The sequence below is a fragment of the Hydra viridissima genome, unplaced genomic scaffold (genome assembly GCF_058129835.1).
Source record: "Hydra viridissima isolate aposymbiotic clone 2 unplaced genomic scaffold, HvirCarnegie_v1 scaffold_1, whole genome shotgun sequence".
Lineage (NCBI taxonomy): Eukaryota > Metazoa > Cnidaria > Hydrozoa > Anthoathecata > Hydridae > Hydra > Hydra viridissima.
In genome coordinates, this window is record NW_028324300.1 from 6,170,585 (window position 1) to 6,189,907 (window position 19,323).

The 19,323-nt window shown below is 31.9% G+C and overlaps 2 protein-coding genes, 1 long non-coding RNA gene and 1 pseudogene across 3 annotated transcripts; all 4 read left to right on the forward strand.

Annotated features, from left to right (window-relative positions):
• The first annotated feature begins 1,428 nt into the window (after nt 1-1,428).
• Nucleotides 1,429-2,715, forward strand: LOC149893065 (uncharacterized). The gene has a single exon (XM_090089451.1). The coding sequence runs from the start codon at nt 1,429-1,431 to the stop codon at nt 2,713-2,715; it is 1,287 nt and encodes a 428-aa protein (XP_089945577.1).
• A 6,469-nt stretch (nt 2,716-9,184) lies between these two features.
• On the forward strand, nt 9,185-11,050 carry LOC149893066 (uncharacterized). The gene is made up of 2 exons (XM_090089566.1): nt 9,185-10,031; nt 10,164-11,050. Exons 1-2 carry the CDS (start codon nt 9,185-9,187, stop codon nt 11,048-11,050), a joined length of 1,734 nt encoding a protein of 577 aa, XP_089945692.1.
• Nucleotides 11,051-12,082: 1,032 nt separating this feature from the next.
• LOC149893067 (uncharacterized) lies at nt 12,083-14,631 on the forward strand (annotated as a pseudogene).
• A 971-nt stretch (nt 14,632-15,602) lies between these two features.
• On the forward strand, nt 15,603-16,773 carry LOC145187066 (uncharacterized). Its single transcript, XR_016448967.1, has 3 exons — nt 15,603-15,650; nt 16,183-16,273; nt 16,636-16,773. It is a non-coding gene; the product is annotated as an uncharacterized LOC145187066 (long non-coding RNA).
• Nucleotides 16,774-19,323: the final 2,550 nt, after the last annotated feature.

The following is a 19,323-nucleotide window of genomic DNA, read 5'->3' on the forward strand; positions in this document are numbered from 1 at the left end:
GGTTAAAAACGAGGTTAAAAACGAGGTTAAACCAGAGCAGGAGTCTTATTTAGAATCAACAGGATCTATTTTTCCTGAGGGTGATCAATTTATAAAAAGTTTGTTTGATCTGGACACAAGAGCAAAATTTAAAAGAAGCTTTAAGAACAAGTTTGAATTGAGCAAAAGCGATGGCCAATATACAATTGGAAAAATGGGAGTGATGTTTGAAGGCAACGATATGATTGTTGGAGGTGAAAAGTATGAAGGAACAAAAGGTCTTTGGGATCTCATGACCAATCCAAACGTTTCAAAGAACGTGACAGCAGAAGATGTGACTAATTACTCGAAAATTTTAGTAGAGAGTGAGGCTGTAAAGTCGGATGCGAGGTATAACAAACCCAGAGCTTCAGAGATTGAAAAATACAACCAATTCATCATCCCTATTGAAAATGAGCTGAAATCTCAAAAGGTGGCTGAAGATTCTATTTCAGCTCCTACTAGTTACGATCTTCAAATGCTTGATCAAAAACTTTCTGAAAAAGAAAAGAGGAAGAAACAGTTAAAAAAGAAGTACCGTGAAGGTATAGCACTTATTGAAGAAAGGAAAGATAAGATGAGCAATGAAGAGTATAATGAGTACAAGGATCGCATGAAAAAAGTTTATGATAAGAAAAAGAAAGGTTTAGGAGTGATCATTCTTCCTAGCGATCCGAATGCGTTGGTGGAAAAGCTTGATATAAGTATTGCTTCCTGGCATGCAGGGAATACGGATTCTTGAAATGAGGCTGTTGCTATTTGCGATGAGCTGTTGAGACAAAAAGTGATTAATAAAGTTGAATACAAATCAATGATGAAGGGCATCGAGGTTCCACGGATTCAAAGAATCTAAAAATAATTTTTCGCGTATTTAAAAATGATCATTTACAGAAACAGATATGTTAAGAAACACGTTGTTGGAGGAAGTGGAATCATGGACACGTTGCGGAATTTTTTAAAAAGAGCAGCAGCATCGGGCGCATCAAGAGCAGCGTCTAACTTGGCTGGTAAGATTGCAAAAAGCGAGTTGGGAAGAGAGGCGATTACAGCTGCAAAATCTGCTGGGAAAGAGTTGACTTCTTCGGCGATTGCGACAGCGAAAGATGTGGCTATTGACCAAGGCAAAAAGGCGCTAGAAAAGGTGTATGCTAAGACTGGAACTCCTAAAAATGTTCCAAAAGTTGCTCTTACTCAAAAAAGCAAAGACATTATTTCCGGAATGATTGCATCAGCAGCTCCAAAGGTCAGCAGCGATTATTCCTCTCTTGGAGGGTCTCTGTCCATGAAAAACGCCATCCGAATCCAAGACCTGGTAAAAATGGGAAGAGGCCTGAAGATCGCATAAAAAGTGATTTCCACGGATCCTTCGGATCTAAAAACCTGAAAATTTTTTTTCTTTGGTATAGAAAAATGGCAAATTCAGATGTTTTAGACATTACAGAAGAAATCATCGTTGATGAAAATATTGAGAGATATGAATTTCACGAATATGAACCGGTTAGCATCAATTTAAACACGGCCGGTGAGATAAGAATCAACATTGAGCAGCAAGTTTTGTTCACGCGTCCCTGTGATGCTCACTTTTTGGTGGGAGGAAGGCTGACAAAAGCAGACGGTACTTCCTACGCGGATGCGGATGCGGTTACTCTTGTCAACAACGGCATCATGCACCTGTTCAGTCAGATTTCTTATCAGTTGTCGAATCAAGAGATTGAGACCATATACAGTCCAGGTCAAGCCACTACCATGCTGGGTTTCCTGAAATATCCGGTGAAGTATCAAGTGTCGGAAGGAATGAATCAGCTGTGGCAAAGAGACGTCACTGCCCTTGCCGATCTTGTAAACAACAACGGTTTTAGCACAAGACAGGATTTCATCATTAAGCAGCCTGCTGATAAAGGCACCTTTTCATTTTGCATTCCTTTGAAGCACATTTTTGGTTTATGTGAAGATTACAAAAAAGTTCTTTACGGATTCAAGCACACGATAACCCTTGTGAGAAAAAGCGACGTTAATGCCATTTTTAAGAGCGCTGAAACAGCTGCAGGAAAAGTAACCTTGAGCAAACTGTCTTTGTTTATGCCTCATGTCACTCCCTCTGTTATGGCAAACAACCGTCTTTACAAACTCATCGAGTCCATAATGGACATTCCGTTGTCGTTTAGATCCAGACAGTGCAACACCATTGCCGTGCCAGTGTCCAATACGTTCAGTTGGAGGTTAAGTGCTAGATCAGCCAGTGAACGACCGAGGTACATCATTGTTGGATTTCAGACCAATAAAGACGGCAGTCAAGATGTAAACCCTTCCGTATTCAACCACTGCGATTTGAAAAACATGTATGTGACCTTAAACAGCGAAAGGTATCCTGCTGTGGATTACGACTTGGCCTTTGCAAACAACAAATTTTCGAGAATTTACAGGGACGCGTGCAAGTTTGACAACAAGATTTTTGGAATCAGCGAAATTGTCGCCCAGCCGAATATAACAGCGGTAAATTACAGACACATTTGTCCTCTTTTCGTTTTTGACGTGAGCAAGCAGGCTGAGAGGTTAAAATCGACCGTGTTGGACGTGCAAATTAAAGCCACCTTTAACACAAACGTTCCTGCAGACACTCAAGCCTTTGCCGTGGTGATCTCTGACAAGCTGCTCAGAATCAAATCCGACGGAAACAAAATGAACGTTGTGTATTAGGTGTCTCAAGAAAAATAAATGGGTCCATAATAAAAGGATGAATTTTACGAAAAAGGATTTGAAAAATTTACTTATCGAAAATGGCGTTTCCAAAACGTCGAAAAGCAAAATGGGTTTGGCAATGATTGCGCTGGAGAACCATCTGATCGATAAAAATGCGATGATGGAGGACGTCAAACCGATAGACTCCAAATACGAAAGGCTCCGTTCGATCCGAAAGAATCCCGTGACTGTAAAAATGACGCACGCTGAAACAGGAGAGGTAATCGAATACGGTGTTGCGTTAAAAAAGTTAGCCGTTAAAAAAGTTAACAAATAGTTCTGCGCATGCGTTTCGCATGCGCAGTACGGTCAAAGGAGTGTTCGTTAGGGAATGAAATTAGACGTTAAAAAAGTTGCATTGTTTCATTAGGGTATGTAAAATAATAAAAATTAGTGTATACTTTATATTAAAAATGGCTGTCCATGTTTACTCAGTTGCTGAAATTATTTTATACTTTATCTTAAAAATGGCTGTCCGTGTTTACTCAGTTGCTGAATTCATAAGCTTTACTACTGATATATGGACCAGTAGTTCAAATGAAAGCTTCATTAGCCTGACAGGTCACTGTTTAGACAATACATTTAATCAGAAAACTGTTGTACTTAGAGTAGCTCCTTTTCCTGAGAGGCATACAGCAGCAAATATTGCTGAATTGATTGAAGATATTATGGCTGAATTTAAAATATCACCTTTAAAAAATTCATTTAATAGCTAGAGATAATGGTACAAATATTGTTAAGGCTATTAAAGATAGCCCATATGCACTTGAAAATGGTAAGCTTCCTTTATTAAATGCAAACAAATGGATGATTATCGGACAGTTTTGTGTATGGCTTGTTTTTACACACACTGCAACTAGTAATTAATGAGTGTATTTTTGAACAAACAGTTGTCAAGAATGTCATTGTAAACTGGCATTCAATTGTTGGGCATTTTAGCCATTCTCCCCAAGCCTGCTCTAAACTTAAAGCTCTTCAAGAAGCAAACAATGTTCCTAAGCACAAACTTATTCAAAATGTTCCAACAAGGTGGAATAGTACCTGTCATATGTTAGAACTAATTTATGAACAAAGGAAAACTCTAACCATATATGCACTTGAAAATGGTAAGCTTCCTTTATTAAATGCAAACAAATGGATGATTATTGGACAGTTTTGTGTTTTGCTAAAAGATTTCCACAAAACAAGAGTTCCCTTGAGTGAAAGAAATTCTATTGTCTCAGATATTATACCACAGATACAGTTTTTGAAACATTTCATTAATAAAGCTTTAATTGATGACAACTAATTCAATGGAGAATTGTTTCAAACAATATACTGATAACTATAACATCATCTTGTCAATATTTCTTGATCCCAGATTCAAATTAAAAATGTTCAAAAATGAAAACATCTTTTCAGCTGCTAAAAAAAGTACTGAGAACATAACCATTCAACTTATTAAAACCCATGAAAATATAAAAAACATCAAAGTTACTGAAAATGATCGGTCTGCAGCTTGTGACATTGAAAATATTGACTTAGAATATGAAAATAATGGTACAGTACTAAATGAATAGAAAGATATAGTAGAATGGGTTTTGACAATTGCTTCGAAGAACTTGTAGGATTTAATTCTAAATAAGTCGGTCAACCACAAACTTTAATTTCAAATGAAACTTTATTAAACAAAATTCAACACTACTCAAATGAAGACCTTATTGACAAAGAAAGCAATCATTTGTTGTGGTGGAAATCACAGAAAACCAAAATGCGACTATTAGCAAAGCTTGCTTTAAAGTATTTAAGCTGCCCACCATCTTCTGTGAAGAGTGAAAGACTTTTTAGTATAGGTGGAAATGTATATACTGCAAAGAGATATAGCTTAACAGGAGCTCATGGTGAAATGTTAATATTTCTGAACTATAATATGAGAATTTAAAAATATTTGATTTTGTATATATTACTATAATTAGTATAGTATAATTCTTTTAGAAGTGAGTATCTATGTTCTATTTTTTCATGAAATATAATTTATTTAGGAGTTTAAAAGCTTTGATACTATGAGGAGGTCAAATGAAAAAAAAAAATGTCATGAAAATTGTATAACTTTGTAGAATTAGAAAATAACAGGGAAAAAAAATTTGGAAAAAATGATTGCAACTCTCTTTGAGAGCTTTTGCTCAAAAATAAAAAAAGTATGCCTCCCAATGCCTTAATCAAAATTTCAAAGCATATTCTGTTGTGGATTTGAAGGTTGCGCAAATTAAAGAGTATCGTTAGCCAGGGTAACTTTGGTCAGTTTTGGCAGTTTTTCTTAAACATCTCTGAATCTTATTAATTTTTTACAGTTTTCTCTTGTGGTAATAACATTATAGGTCTTGGCTATAGGCCTCTATATTTATTTTTTAAATTTTTTTATTACAAATATTTATTTTTAAACGCCGAAAAGTGGCCAATGTTACCCCAGGTTTTTATCATGAAAAAAAATCATCAGTCCTTAAACAACTGGTGGTCAGCATACTTTTTTATTCCTTACGTTGATAAAATTACAAATAATATTTTCTTATTCTCATTGAAGTGTCTTATACTGTATATTTACAATCGCTTTTATCAACTACTCTTCTTTTGGTCTTCTTCTTAAAACGAATATCTCTTTTTTCTTTTTCTTAATTAAAAAAAAAAAAATTAAAAAAACCTTTTAAAATTGTTGTTCTAAAGAAAGAAAAAAAACGTGTTGAAAAAAACTTCTAAAAAAAGTCTGAATAAAAACAGATGATTTTAAAAAAATGCTTTTTAAAATAGCAATTTTTTCCATGTCAAAAATAGTACCTTTTGGAACAGTTGAAAAATAGTACCTTTGGAACAGTCCTTAAAGGTTTTTATCATGTTTGATCAATAATACCCCTGGTATGGGGTAACATTGGTCACTTTTTGGAGTTTTAAAAAATCATCAGTCTTAAAACACTTAGAGAAACATGAAAAGAACATTTAAATGGACAAAAAATTTTTCAACTAGCTCCCTGTTATTGTGCAAAAGTCATTAAAAGTCATTTTCTAGTAGGTCATTATCGTCATCTAAGGATGATGACACTTGTTCAACTCTTGCCCTTTTCTTGTTATTCTTGGTGTTACTGTTATTCTTGGTGTTATTCTTTGATGTGGTAGGAGTTGTGTTATTCACCAGATCTTGCGGTGTTATCGCTTTGCCAGTTGTGATCTTTTTCCCTCTGGTGCGATTTGTTTTCCCATCCTGTCCACAATGTTTCACTAATAGACCTTCTATATCTTCATTGAATACTTCCTTAACAGTACTACCGGTACCTCCTCCAATGTCTTTGTTAACCTGTGGCAAACGCTTCATGACCATTTCTTTATCGAAGGGGAATATTCCACTAGCCTTGAAGTCAGATCTCAAATTATCGCTTTTCAATTGACGTTGCAGTAGAGCAAGAAGACCGAGGAACTGATTTTTTGGTATTGATTTTTTGATGCGCGTTTCTATCTTTAGCGGACGGAAAACAGCAACGTCCAGCGGTTGAAGCAAATGGGGAGCGTATATTCCGAACTGTCGACTAGCCTTTCTCACGCTTATTCTTCCAGTTAAACATTCTTTTATAGCATTGGACAACGTTTCTTGATTGTATGAAGTTGCATATGCTCTTGAACCACGCTTTCGCTTCTATTTCCTCGGCATTTTCACCGGCTAAGAATTCAAATGGTTCAATAAATGTATCAGAAGTGTCAAAAGATGCCAAAATAAACTCAATGTAGTCTACGAAGTAACTGTGCTATATTCACAAAAACTGTTGATATACCAAAATTGTTGATATAATAGTCGATATATATTGTTGGTATCTCTAACAAAATTAAAACATGTTATCTTTGTCAAATTTTAGGAATTTAAAAAAAAATCAACAATTGACCCCGGTCAACAAAGTCACCCCGGCAACCAAAGTTACCTCGGTTGACGGTACCATTTTGAATACTTTTTTAACGGGCAAACTTTTTTAACGCCGTAAGGCGTTAAAAAAGTTTTAATGACTTTGCGCATGCGCAGATTTCACATTTAATAAACATTTTTAACGACTAACTTTTTTAACGCAACAACGGCTCTATTTACAAAGCGATGAAAGAGACGGGACATGGCAACAATTATTTTGAGAAGCGAAACGGAAAAGTGGATGAAAACGGATTTAAAATAGAAATTATTAAATAAAATGACGTTTCACCCGTTTTTTCTAGAGTGCAGCAAAAGAGAGCCTGATGTGAAAAAGAAAAGACAGCTCGAGGCTCTTGCGTTCAAGGATGAGAGCGGCTCGTTCAAAATTCCTGAAATGTACAGCGATGAAAAAAGAGATGAGCTTTACGCGATTTTGTGGGAAGAAAAAGAGGATGACTTTTCGAGGATGGAAAAAAAAATCAAAGAGCACAACAGAGAGTGGATCCATTTGAAAAAGCGAGAAAAGCTGAGAGCGATTGACAAACGCGTTCTTGAATTGGACTGCGATTGGTAAGAAAAGAAAAAAATGTCAGCAAAAATGAAAATGGACACGATGCTCCAAAAATTCGAATATTTTCCAAAGTTTGCTGAAAAATAAAAAAAATTGAATTCGAGTAAAATAATTTAAAACGATTAAAAAAGATGGGTAACATGCAAAGTAAATATCAAGTTTTACTGCTTGACAAACTCTGGCAGTCTGGAAAAATGCTTGAAAAAATTAGCAATCTTGAAAATAAAGTTTATTGGAAACTGAGTAGACCGTTGATGAAAGATGCGTTTGAAGAGAACTACATGCTAATTCACGAAAAAATTAAAAACCTCTACCTTCTCAGAAGTCAGCTGTTTGATGAAATCATGAGCAGTGATTTGAGTAAAACAGACATATACAATATTAAAATACTTTTTGAACACGATATTTATCATCTAAAATATATCTTAGGTAGAAAAAGTGAAATGTTTAAAGATTTGGTTGATGCAATCGATGTAGTCCATCATTTTGATGGAGAACAACACCGAATGATCCAACTATTTGGTGAAGAGGAATTGCTGATGAGAGACTATGACTCTCTAAAATGGATGAAGATTCAAATTGACCTCATCATTCCATTATTTGAAATGGATGAAGATTCTAAGATGGAAATGAAAAAAATTTCATTAGAGATGAATAAAATACATAAAATAAAGCCTTTTTAATTCTTTTTGAAGAATTGAAAAATTGAATTCGAGTAAAATAATTTACAACGAATAAAAAAGATGGATAGAATGATGTTAGAAAGTTTTGAAGAAATGAGAAGGCTGTTGGAAGAGGCGAGAAGGCATCATGAAGAGGTGAGAAGACAGCATGAAGAGATGAGAAGACAATTGGAAGAGGTGAGAAGACAGCATGAAGAAGCGATAAGGCAGCATGAAGAAAATGATTCGTCAGATGATTCGTCAGAGGATGATATGGGAAGATTGCTGGAAAGAGAGTTGGAAGAAAGTAAGTCGGAAAACAATATCATCGCGGAAGAGTGGGAAGATATCGCTCCGAGACATTGGATGGGAAGATTTTGCGCTCCTGCTGCTTAAAACTAATTTTTTAAGATCCTTTTTAATTCTTTTTGAAAAATTGAAAAATTGAATTCAAGATAAATAATTTACGACGAATAAAAAAGATGGACACAAAGGTTATTGACGAAACCATTGTATTTGATGAATTGGATGACAAGCTAATCATTGAATATGTTGAAGAACCACCTGTTGTTAAAAAAGCATCATCTGAAGAACTACCTGTTGTTAAGAAAGATACTCCAAAGAGTAAATATTCGTCTGAATTTGGATCCAACAAGTGTTGGAGAACTGAGTGCATAGAGTGCGAACATTTTTTCTGCATTGGTGGATATCAAAGATAATTCTTTTAAGATCTTTTAGATCCATGGAAATCACAAATGATTTTTAATTCTTTTTGAAGAATTGAAAAAAATTGAATTAAGATAAATAAAATCTTTCAGTAATAAAAATGCTTTACACTAAAAAGGCTTTGAAAGAGTTGCTGGCTAAAAATGGTGTTAATAAAACATCAAACAATTTGTTGGCTTTGACACTGATCGCGTTTGAAAACAATTTGTTCAATAAAGACGAATTAATGGAAAAGGTGAAAGAAAGGAAACCTGTGGGAAGACCGAGGTTGCCTAAAAAGGAAAAAAAGCCTGTCGATCCTAAATGGAAAAGACTTGTTGAAATTAGAAACCATCCTTTCACTTATAAAATTACCCATGTGGAAACGGGGGAAGTGACTGAATACAAGTCTCATTACCAATTAAGAAAAGAAACGGGTCACTACTGGAAATACTTTGACAATAGACACGGTTATCAAATAGAAGTAATTATACATCATTCGACCTTATAAATTTTAATTTGCTGAAAATTAAAATTCTTTTTTGCTTGTAATAAAATTGGAATGGAATGGAATTTCCTGTCTCTCTTACACAAGGTATCAACAAGTTTGAAGCGAATAATCCAGATATTAGCATCAACGTCTTTGGGTACGAAGAAAAAATAATCCATCCTTTACGAATATCCAAAATTTTAGATCGAAATCATAATGTTGATTTGCTGCTCATTTCAAACAAAGACACTAACCATTACTGCCTCATTAAAAACTTAGGTCGATTGGTTGGTTCTTCAGTAACAAAAGGAAAAAGAAAACAACACATTTGCAGAAATTGCATGCAAGCTTATGACCAAGAAGAAAAGCTTCAAAAACATCAAGAAGACTGCTATAAACACATCTCAGTTCGAATTGAACTTCCTAAAGAAGGGACAACCGTTCAGTTTAAAAACTACAACATGTCCATGAGAGTTCCGTTTGTGGTTAATGCCGACTTTGAATGTTTCACCAAACCTGTCAACACTTGCACCCCTGACTCAAATCAGTCATACACCAAACAATATCAAAAGCATGTTCCAAGCTCGTTCAGATACTTCATCAAATGCTTCGACGAAACCATTTATAAAGAAAAACCAGTCATGTACACAGCAGAAAGCGACGAGGATGATGTGGCTCAAAAGTTTGTCACCATGCTTGAAGCAGACCTTACAAAGATTTGGAACGATAGCGATTTACGACAAAAAGAATGGAAGAATAAGAAACAAGAGACTGATGAGGATAAGAAGAATTTTGAAGCTGCAACCGAATGTCACATTTGCAAAAATGATCTTAACGGTGACAAAGTGTGGGATCACTGTCATTTGACTGGAAAGTACCGTGGAGCTGCTCACAACCAATGCAACATAGATTGTCAAATCCCAAGTTTCATACCCATTTTTTTACACAATTTATCCGGTTACGATAGCCATTTATTTATCAAGAAATTAGGCGGGAAACTCAATTGCATACCCAACAATGAAGAAAAATACATCAGCTTCTCAAAAAAAATCAAAGTGAGAGAATATATTGATGAGGAAACTGGAAAACCAAAAAAAGTAAAGAAAGAAATGAGGTTTCTTGACAGTTACAGATTCTTACCCTTCGGTTTAGACAAACTAACTAAAAATCTAACCAATGAACAATGCATAAACGTTAGAGAATATTATCCTGAAGATAAACAGTTCAACTTGATAAGAAAAAAAGGCATTTACCCTTATGATTGGGTAGACTCCATTGAAAAGTTTTCCGAAACGCAATTGCCTCCTATAGAAGCATTCAACTCCAAACTCAATGGCACTAAAATAAAAGAAGAATATGCGCATGCGCAAAACGTTTGGAACGTATTTGAATGCAAAACCTTTAAAGATTACCACGAGCTGTACAACATCTCAGACGTGCTCATTCAAACAGATGTTATTGAAAATTTTAGAGACGTATGCATAAAATATTACGAACAAGATCCCACCTGGTATTACACCTGCCCTGGACTTGCTATGGAGCCCTGTTATAAAAAGACTAAAGCTAAAATAGAACTTTTTAGCGATCCTGATATGCTTCGCATGACTCAAAAAGGAATACGAGGTGGAATCAGCATGATCTCAAACCGATATGGAACTGCCAATAACAAATACATGCAAGACTATGACCCTTCACAACCATCTAAATTCCTCCAGTATTTAGACGCCAACAATTTATACGGATGGGCCATGAGCAAACCTCTTCCCGTTGGAGGATTCAGATGGATGACTGATAAAGAGCTTTTAAATTGGCGACATTGTCGTATGCCATGCATTCTCGAAGTCGATTTAGATTACCCCGATCACCTTCACGATTTACACAATGATTACCCGAGAAAAAAAAACCGGCTAATACTACTAGGAATCTGTTTAACTTCCTGCTAATACGGCTAATCCTAGTAAGTTTTCGCTTAATACGGCTAAACTTATTAAGTTTCCCATTAGTCATGACTAATGAAATTCATAAAGGTCATCTGTAGATGACGTTTATGAATTTCCTACTAATCCTAGTAAGTTCCTACTAAGTACCTACTAGGATTAAACGAAATACTTAGTAAGTTCCTAGTAAGTTTTCGAGAAGAAAACAAGAATAAAAACGATTTTTTAAATGTTATACGCCATCTTTTATTTATTCAAGCGGAAGTCAAGTCAGCTCTGAAACAGCTTTTTCAGATTCAATAGTTTGACTAATTTTTGTAATTCTATAGTGGAAAAGCTCAAGAATATTTGGGGACGATTGCGTGGCTTGCTATTTAATTGATGATTTGTTTGTTAATGATTTATAATGTGGTTTTAAATGTTAATTTTAACTCGATATAAATTCTAGCATTTTTTGTATCTTTCTAGTACAAATTCTATCATTTTCTGATTTATAATAATACGTATGGTGATGTGTTTTTTTATTTCTGATTTTTTTCTTGTCTTTATTTGTGATTTTATATTGTTTACAATCTAACTCTTTCTTTTTACTGAACAGTCTATATTAGGGTGTCCCAAAAAAAAAAAAAAAAAAATTTTCCTTTAGTTTTGTGTGTAGTTTTGTCCATTAAAAGTGAAAATATGAAGATTTTTGGAAGATTATGAAGTTTGACCCCCCCGCCCTTCTTTTAAAGTTTTTACCCCCTCTGCCACCCTTTTTTTCAAAATTATTTACTTATTAACTGTGATTTTAGGCTAAATAAATAAATGTATTATTGCAACTAAATATGTTTTGTATCACTATTGATCACTATTATAATTCTAATCTATGTATCATAGCTTATATTAGTAAATATAATTTGTTTCAATTCAATGAATCTCAAAAATTACTAAATAGTATTAATCGCAATGTTTGAGATGAGAAAATTTTTTATGATTTTTTATTAATGTTACATACATTATTCAAATAATTTATAGTTATTTTTTATCTATAGATGTAATAGCATATATAAAAAATATTCGATCAGTTATGAGCAATAGTAAATTGAGGAAAAAGGATGAGAAGTTTGATAATATTGTTGGTAAATTATTACCTACCCTTGAAGCAAAGATATATTGTCAACTACCAACAAATGGAGATGTTGTACGCCATTATCTTTATCTTACAAGATTCGATTTGAAATTAACTGGTAAAAAAGAAGTTGCATCTGTAGTTTGGGAAAAAGTTAATGTTTTTTGGAAAATGGCTGGAATTCCAACAAAACAGAAGAAAGACATTGTTAGAATGATACTGCATCTGATTCATCTTAGAGAAATCTTGATTAAAAATGCAAAAAAAAAAATGTTATGCAGCTCAACTTCTGAGTTTTACTAATAAACTATCATCGTTGTTTGATATTGCAGCATCAAATGCAGAAAATTTGATAAGAAAAGATACCTCGCGTAGTATCAATAGTCAGATCTCAGATATAGATTTTCTCTCAGATCAGCGTCATTTTAAAAAGCAATTTTTGGGCCCATTAGATAAGAGTTATGCTATGAAAGTGAAAAGAAAGGAGGAGAAAGAGAAACATAAAATCAAGGCTATTGAAAAAGAGAAATCTAGAAAGGAAAACATAAAAGAAAAAAGTTTCAATGTATTGGCAGCATTTGATAATGAAGACAAAAATCATAATAAAAATGAAGAAAGTACTATTGCTAGACAGAACAAAAAAATCAAGATATTAGAAAACCCTAAAGTTTCCTTAATGGCTGATAGGTTGAATCTATCCAACAGAGAAAGATCTGGGATCATTATAGCTGTAGCTGAAGCATTAGGTCACAATTTAGATGAAATATCTATCTCAAAGAGCACAGCGAACAGATCAGGTAATAAAATTCGACAGCAAGTTTCAGATGATATTAAGAAAACATTCATTTCACCCATGTACTCTTCCATTCACTGGGATTCAAAGCTGGTATCTGAGGTTGATGGTAAAGTGGAACGTTTGGCTATTGTTGTAACAGGAAAACCAAGTGCACCTGAAGGGAAGTTGTTGTGTGTATCCAGAATTCCTGATACAACTGGGCGATGTCAGGCAACAGCTACCATAGATGCTGTAAAGGCATGGAAACTAGAAAAAACGCTTGTGGCAATGATTTTTGACACAACTCCATCAAATTCAGGTTGGATAAATGGTTATGCAAAGTTAATTGAAGAACATTTTAATAAAAAGTTACTTTGGTGCGCCTGCCGACACCGTGTTTTTGAAAGAGTTTTGTCTTCTGTTTACTTAAAAGTTTTTGGAGAATGTAGATCTCCAAATTACGAGCCATTTAGACAATTTAAAAATGAGGTATGGCCTAAACTTTCATTAACTTCAGACACTACTTTTAGAAAAATAAAAATCGAAGAACCAGTATTAAAGACCAAGCAAGCAGAAGTAATAATTTTTTTGTCTGGTTTACTTAACCGGAAATCTCGAAAAATATTAAGAGATGATTATCGAGAATGTTGTCAACTTGCTTTGCAATTACTCAATCCAAAACAAATAAATATACAGTGGCACAAACCTGGAGCCTTCCATCATGCTAGATGGATGTGTACAATCTTGTACACATCAAAAATATTTGCTTTTGCTGACCTGGCAGAGTATGAAGAAAGTTTTATAGAGAAATTATCACGGTTTTGTAAATTTGCTTTACTATTTTATGTGAAAATATGGCTTACGTGCACAAGCAAATCGATGCCCCATTTAATGACTTGGAATTCTACAAAGAAATGCTTATTTATAAAAAAATTGACAATGATGTTGCTGTTGCTGCCCTGGAAACATTTAATCGGCATCTTTGGTATTTAACCGAAGAGATGTCCCCTCTTTCATTATTTTCTGATAAGGTATCTGATCGTGATAAAACTAAAATTGCTAAAACAATTCTGAAAAATATAAAAGAAAACTGTGAACATGATATAGGCTTTCTGAAATTTCCACTTCTAAAGCAGAGTACCTGTTTGACTGATTTAATTGGACCAAAATCAAGCAACACTCTAAATTTATTCGGATATCTAAACGAGGACGGTGGTTGGTTGGCAAAATCCCCAAAGTTTTGGCAAGCTAACACAAATTTTAATTACATGTTTGAGCATATCAAATCACTGAAATCTGTAAACGATACAGCACAACGAGCTGTTAAACTAATTCAAGACTATGCAACATCTATTACAAAAGATGAAGAGCAGAAAGAATTTCTTTTACGTGCAGTAGAACACCATCGAAAAGTTCTTCCTCACATAAATAAACAAGCAATTCAAAAACTTAATTTTTTATAATATGTTATAAACAATCTCTTTTTTGTTACACCTTTAAAATATTGTTATTTTGATATTATAGTTTTAAAAAAATGAGATTTTGAATTTCTTAATACTTATTCCCATTGTGCTTTAATATTATAAATTTATACCAATCATTTCTTTGCTTTTTTGTTTAATAATTGAGTATTTATCAAGTTGTTTTAATTAAAAATTATAATTTATAAAGTTCCATATTTAGCCAGAAAAAAATCATACAGCAAGGGTATTATGAGAAAGGATCGGGGATGGGGGATGGGGGATGGGGGATGGGGGGGGGGGGGGGGCAGTAGGGTCATAAACCAGGTGACAATTTATTTTTAATAGATTCTTATTTTTATTTATTATAAAACTATTTGAAATTATAATAACAATTAATTATATTGGATACAAATAATAGATATATAAAAGGAGTATATTAAGGATTTTTTTGGGGCAAAAACACTTTAAATGGGTTATGAGGGGGTCAAATATGAAATTTTTTTGAAAATAACATTTGATTAAGTTTTATTAAACAAAATTACACAAGAAAATTATAAAAAATGCGAACATAGTTGATTATCAAAAATAGTTTAGTCCTATTTGTCATTTTTTTAGAAAAAAAACACAAAAAAAAGAGCGGCGGGGGGTCAAATATGAAATTTTTTTCCTTTTTTTTTTTTTTTTTTGCTTTTAGTAGATAAAAATACATATGAAACTGATTGAAAATCTAAAAATAGTTAAAAACTAAAAAAATTTATGTCATTTTGGGACACCCTAGGCTATATATATATATATATATATATATATATATATATATATATATATATATATATATATATATATATATATATATATATATATATATATTTATATATATATGTATGTATATATAGACATTAGATATTGATCAACATTAAAATCACTTTCTTGCAGAATATATTTTACTGGTAAATATAGCATTATTTTTATTTTTTTCCCTTGTTAAAACAAACTATAAAATTATTGAATATTGTTATATTTTATATCAAATTATACTTTAGTTTTACATTTACTTAACATTAGAATTTTTGTTGTAAATTTCATAATATATGTTTTAGAACTAAACATAATGTAAATATGTATATATATATATATATATATATATATATATATATATATATATATATATATATATATATATATATATATATATATATACATATATACATATTTACATTATGTTTAGTTCTCAAACCACGTACAATCAATTAATTTCAGGTAACTATTTTTTTTTTTCTGTTTCTTTATATGTAATGTACTTATGCATAATTATTCATTAATCATATTGAATTTAAATGAGGAACTAGTAATGTTTTGAGTGTATGTATATGCATATACATATATATATGAGTGTATGTATATACATAACATAAATATATGTATATACATACACTCATATATATATGTAAATAATGTTTTGAGTGTATGTATATACATATACATAAATATTTTTATTTTTGATACAATTATTAAATGTTTTTGGATAACTGTAAATAAAATTTTCCTTTTTTTTAAAATTAAATTGATTGAAAAAGTTCATAATTCAAACATGAATTTTTATTTTAAACATTTTTGTTTTTTAATAGCATTTACATTTTGTGATTTAAATAATATTAAATAAAGAAAAGATAATGAAAAGCTATTCAAAATTCCAAAATTAGGTTAAATAAGTTCTTTTATTATAAAATATATTTTATTACAATTATATCAAGTTACAATAATATTTTTAAATATTTCATTATAAATACAGGTATGGTCGAATAAAAGACGAAGACAGTTGAGATATTCTGAGTGGAATTTAATTGGCCCCTGTAAAAAATTTTCATACCTACAGTTATGTAGTAAGTTATTCGTTGGTCATTGTTCATTTTACTTTTTTAAAAGATAGGTAAACAACCTAACAACTTTTTTTTTGTAATTTGTTAAAACTGGTTTTCAAATAAGTGTCTACTGCAATTTTCACTTACATAAATTTTTTTAAAAAAACAACCCTAACAATCTAATTATGTAATGTTTAAAACCCAAATATAATGTGTGTGTGTATATATACACTTATATTTTTAATTTTTATAGCTATGGAGAAATGATAATGAAACCTTTTCATCATTCAAAAATTATGGTGAGTTAAAAATGCGTTTTTATTGGAAAATATATGTTATTAAATTGTTGAATTACGTTAATATTTTTTAAAATTTCGTTATAGATACAATTATAAAAGATCAAGACAAATCTTATGGGTGCAATTATTCCACTGGCACCTGCGAAATTACCAAAAGAACTGACCATTGCTATTTATTGTATTTTTCTAAATGTTCAAGTTAAACAACCTAACACTTTATTATTTGTTATTTTTATTGTTGTTTTATAAAAAAGCGTCCTCATTGGGGCAACTAAGGCAACTAGTTAAATTAGATTTGTTGGGTTATTTTTTCAAGAATTATCTATGTTTAAGTAAGATTTGAAAAATAATTATTTTTACATTTTTACTTAAACATACATATTTCTTGAAAAATAACCCTGCTAATGTGAATATGAAATCTTTACTCAAATAATTCAATAAAACCTAAATAAAATATGAAATTAACTGAAAAAACTATTAACTAATCTATTAACTAAAACTATAGTTTTAGTTAATAGTTAAGTTAATAGTTTTTTTAGTTAATTTTATATTAGGATTAGCAAGTTTTAGTAGGAAACTTAGTAGGATTAGCAAGTTTTAGTATACTAAAACTTGCTAATCCTACTAAGTTTCCTACTAAAACTTGCTAATCCTACTAAGTTTCCTACTAAAACTTGCTAATCCTACTAAGTTCCTAGTAAGTACTCGTTAGGAACTTACTAAGTTTTAGAAGGAAACTTATTAAGTACTTAACAGGATTAGCCGGTTTTTTTTTCTCGGGAATTGCTTCTCTTTGTCGAAGAAACAGAAGAAGAGCACGACTGGAAAGAAGAACTTTTTGCATGTGAAAATAATGTTGAGAAAGTTTCTGCATGGATGGGAAACCAATTGCAGATTTGGGTGACAAAACCTTTGCTATCCTAAGAATTTATACAGGTTCAGCATCCTCAGAGTGCTAGTTTAACGCTGCCAGCCTGACAGTCATGAAGGGAAGAAAATCATTTCGATCCTCTGAAGGCTGAAAAACTACTCTTCATTAAGAGCAACTACTTTCAGTTTGAGAGAAAAAATCTGCCCAAATTTTGCTCAGAAACCAAAAACTCTTTATCAATTCTAAATGAGGAGCCGGATGACAGCATTGAGGAAACCCATGTTGATGCAATTGACGTTTTGGATATGTATGACGTGTTAACCAGTGTTAGGTAAAAGTTCTAAGGTGAAAATGCTATATTTGTTCGTGTTTTATTTCTATGATGACTAAGGTAACTAATGTAGTTAGAAAATTAATTTATGGTACTAAAACTGCATTTATTTTTACTTCTTTAAACCTGTTTCATTTACTCTGGTTGTTTAATTAACTGTGCACTCAGTCTGTTTGATTAACTACTTCTTTAATGGACTCCCCGCTTAAGTAAGTTTAGTGTTGTTACGACTTTGAAATTATTCGACTGTCGACTAAATCGATTAATGTATTTTTCAAAGTCGACTAAAATCGACTAATAAATTTTTAAAATCTACTAAGTCGACTAAAAATCGATTTAGTCGAAATATTTGAATAAAAAATTTCATAGTAACCATATACTTTAATGTTGCTTGATAGTTTATTTATTTGAATAAACAAACAAATTAAAACGGAAATCACAAAGAAAAGAATAATAATAATAAAAAAATACGGATGGGCATTTTGTATCATTTTTCATAACAATTAAAGCAAAAAATTAACAAAAAATTTAATTAACAAAAAACATTGGCGTAGATAGGTGGGGGCAGATGGGGCGGATAAAGATTTTTTGTGAAGGCAGATTAATAAAACTTTTTCCCATTCTTAACATTCTTAACATTCTTAACCATAACACATTATTTAACATTTTGTTTTAAAAAGCATTAACTAATTACTATAATGAGAATAAAGAAACATTAATGAAGCGGTGCTACATACAGAAAGCTAAGAGTTAAATTTATGTGGTACAGCAAATTAGGTTCAATGTTCAGATATTTTGGTTGAATTTAAAAAATTTGAATGATACTCTAACGCATGGTTCAATCTTTACAAATAATTTTTCTTTACAAGATAAATTATTTATAAAGATTTATAAAATTTAAAAAAAAATAGAAATAAAGATATTAGAATGTTTTTCCGACTAAATCGACTTTTAGTCGATTAGTAGGAAACCCAAAGTCAATTAAACCGACTATTCGATTTTTCAAAGTCGTCTAATTTCGACTTTCGACTAGTCAACTTTTAGTCGATTTAGTCGAAGTCGATAACAACAATATAAAAAATTCAATACTTGAACAGTTACCCGCTAATTTATTGGTTTCAATTTCTCAACTGTCTTTGCCTGTTAACCCGTTCAGCCATTGTTTCGGGTTCTCGGGCTATAACGTATTTAACGGGTCTATACTCGAACGGGTTTGTGATCCGAAAAGAAGTGAATTAATTGCCTTTTTAAATAAATGAAAATTTTTGCTCCATGTATAGGTTGTAAAGCTGTAAAGTTAAATTATCAAAAATATGCCTGTCTCTTGATTATTAGGTTATATTGTATAATATTTTGTGTTTTGTTTTAGAATATCAGTTAGATTTCTCCCCTCGTCATTATGCTTGTCATATCAGGCAATTTTTTTTTTTTTTTTTTATTAACAAAGCAATTAAGTCTAGAAAGAAGCAACTCACACTATTAGATTATTCATAAAAAAAAACGTAACTTCAAAACACTGGTTCTGAAAAAAAAACAAAAGAAAAACAAAAAAAATAAAAAGAACAAACTA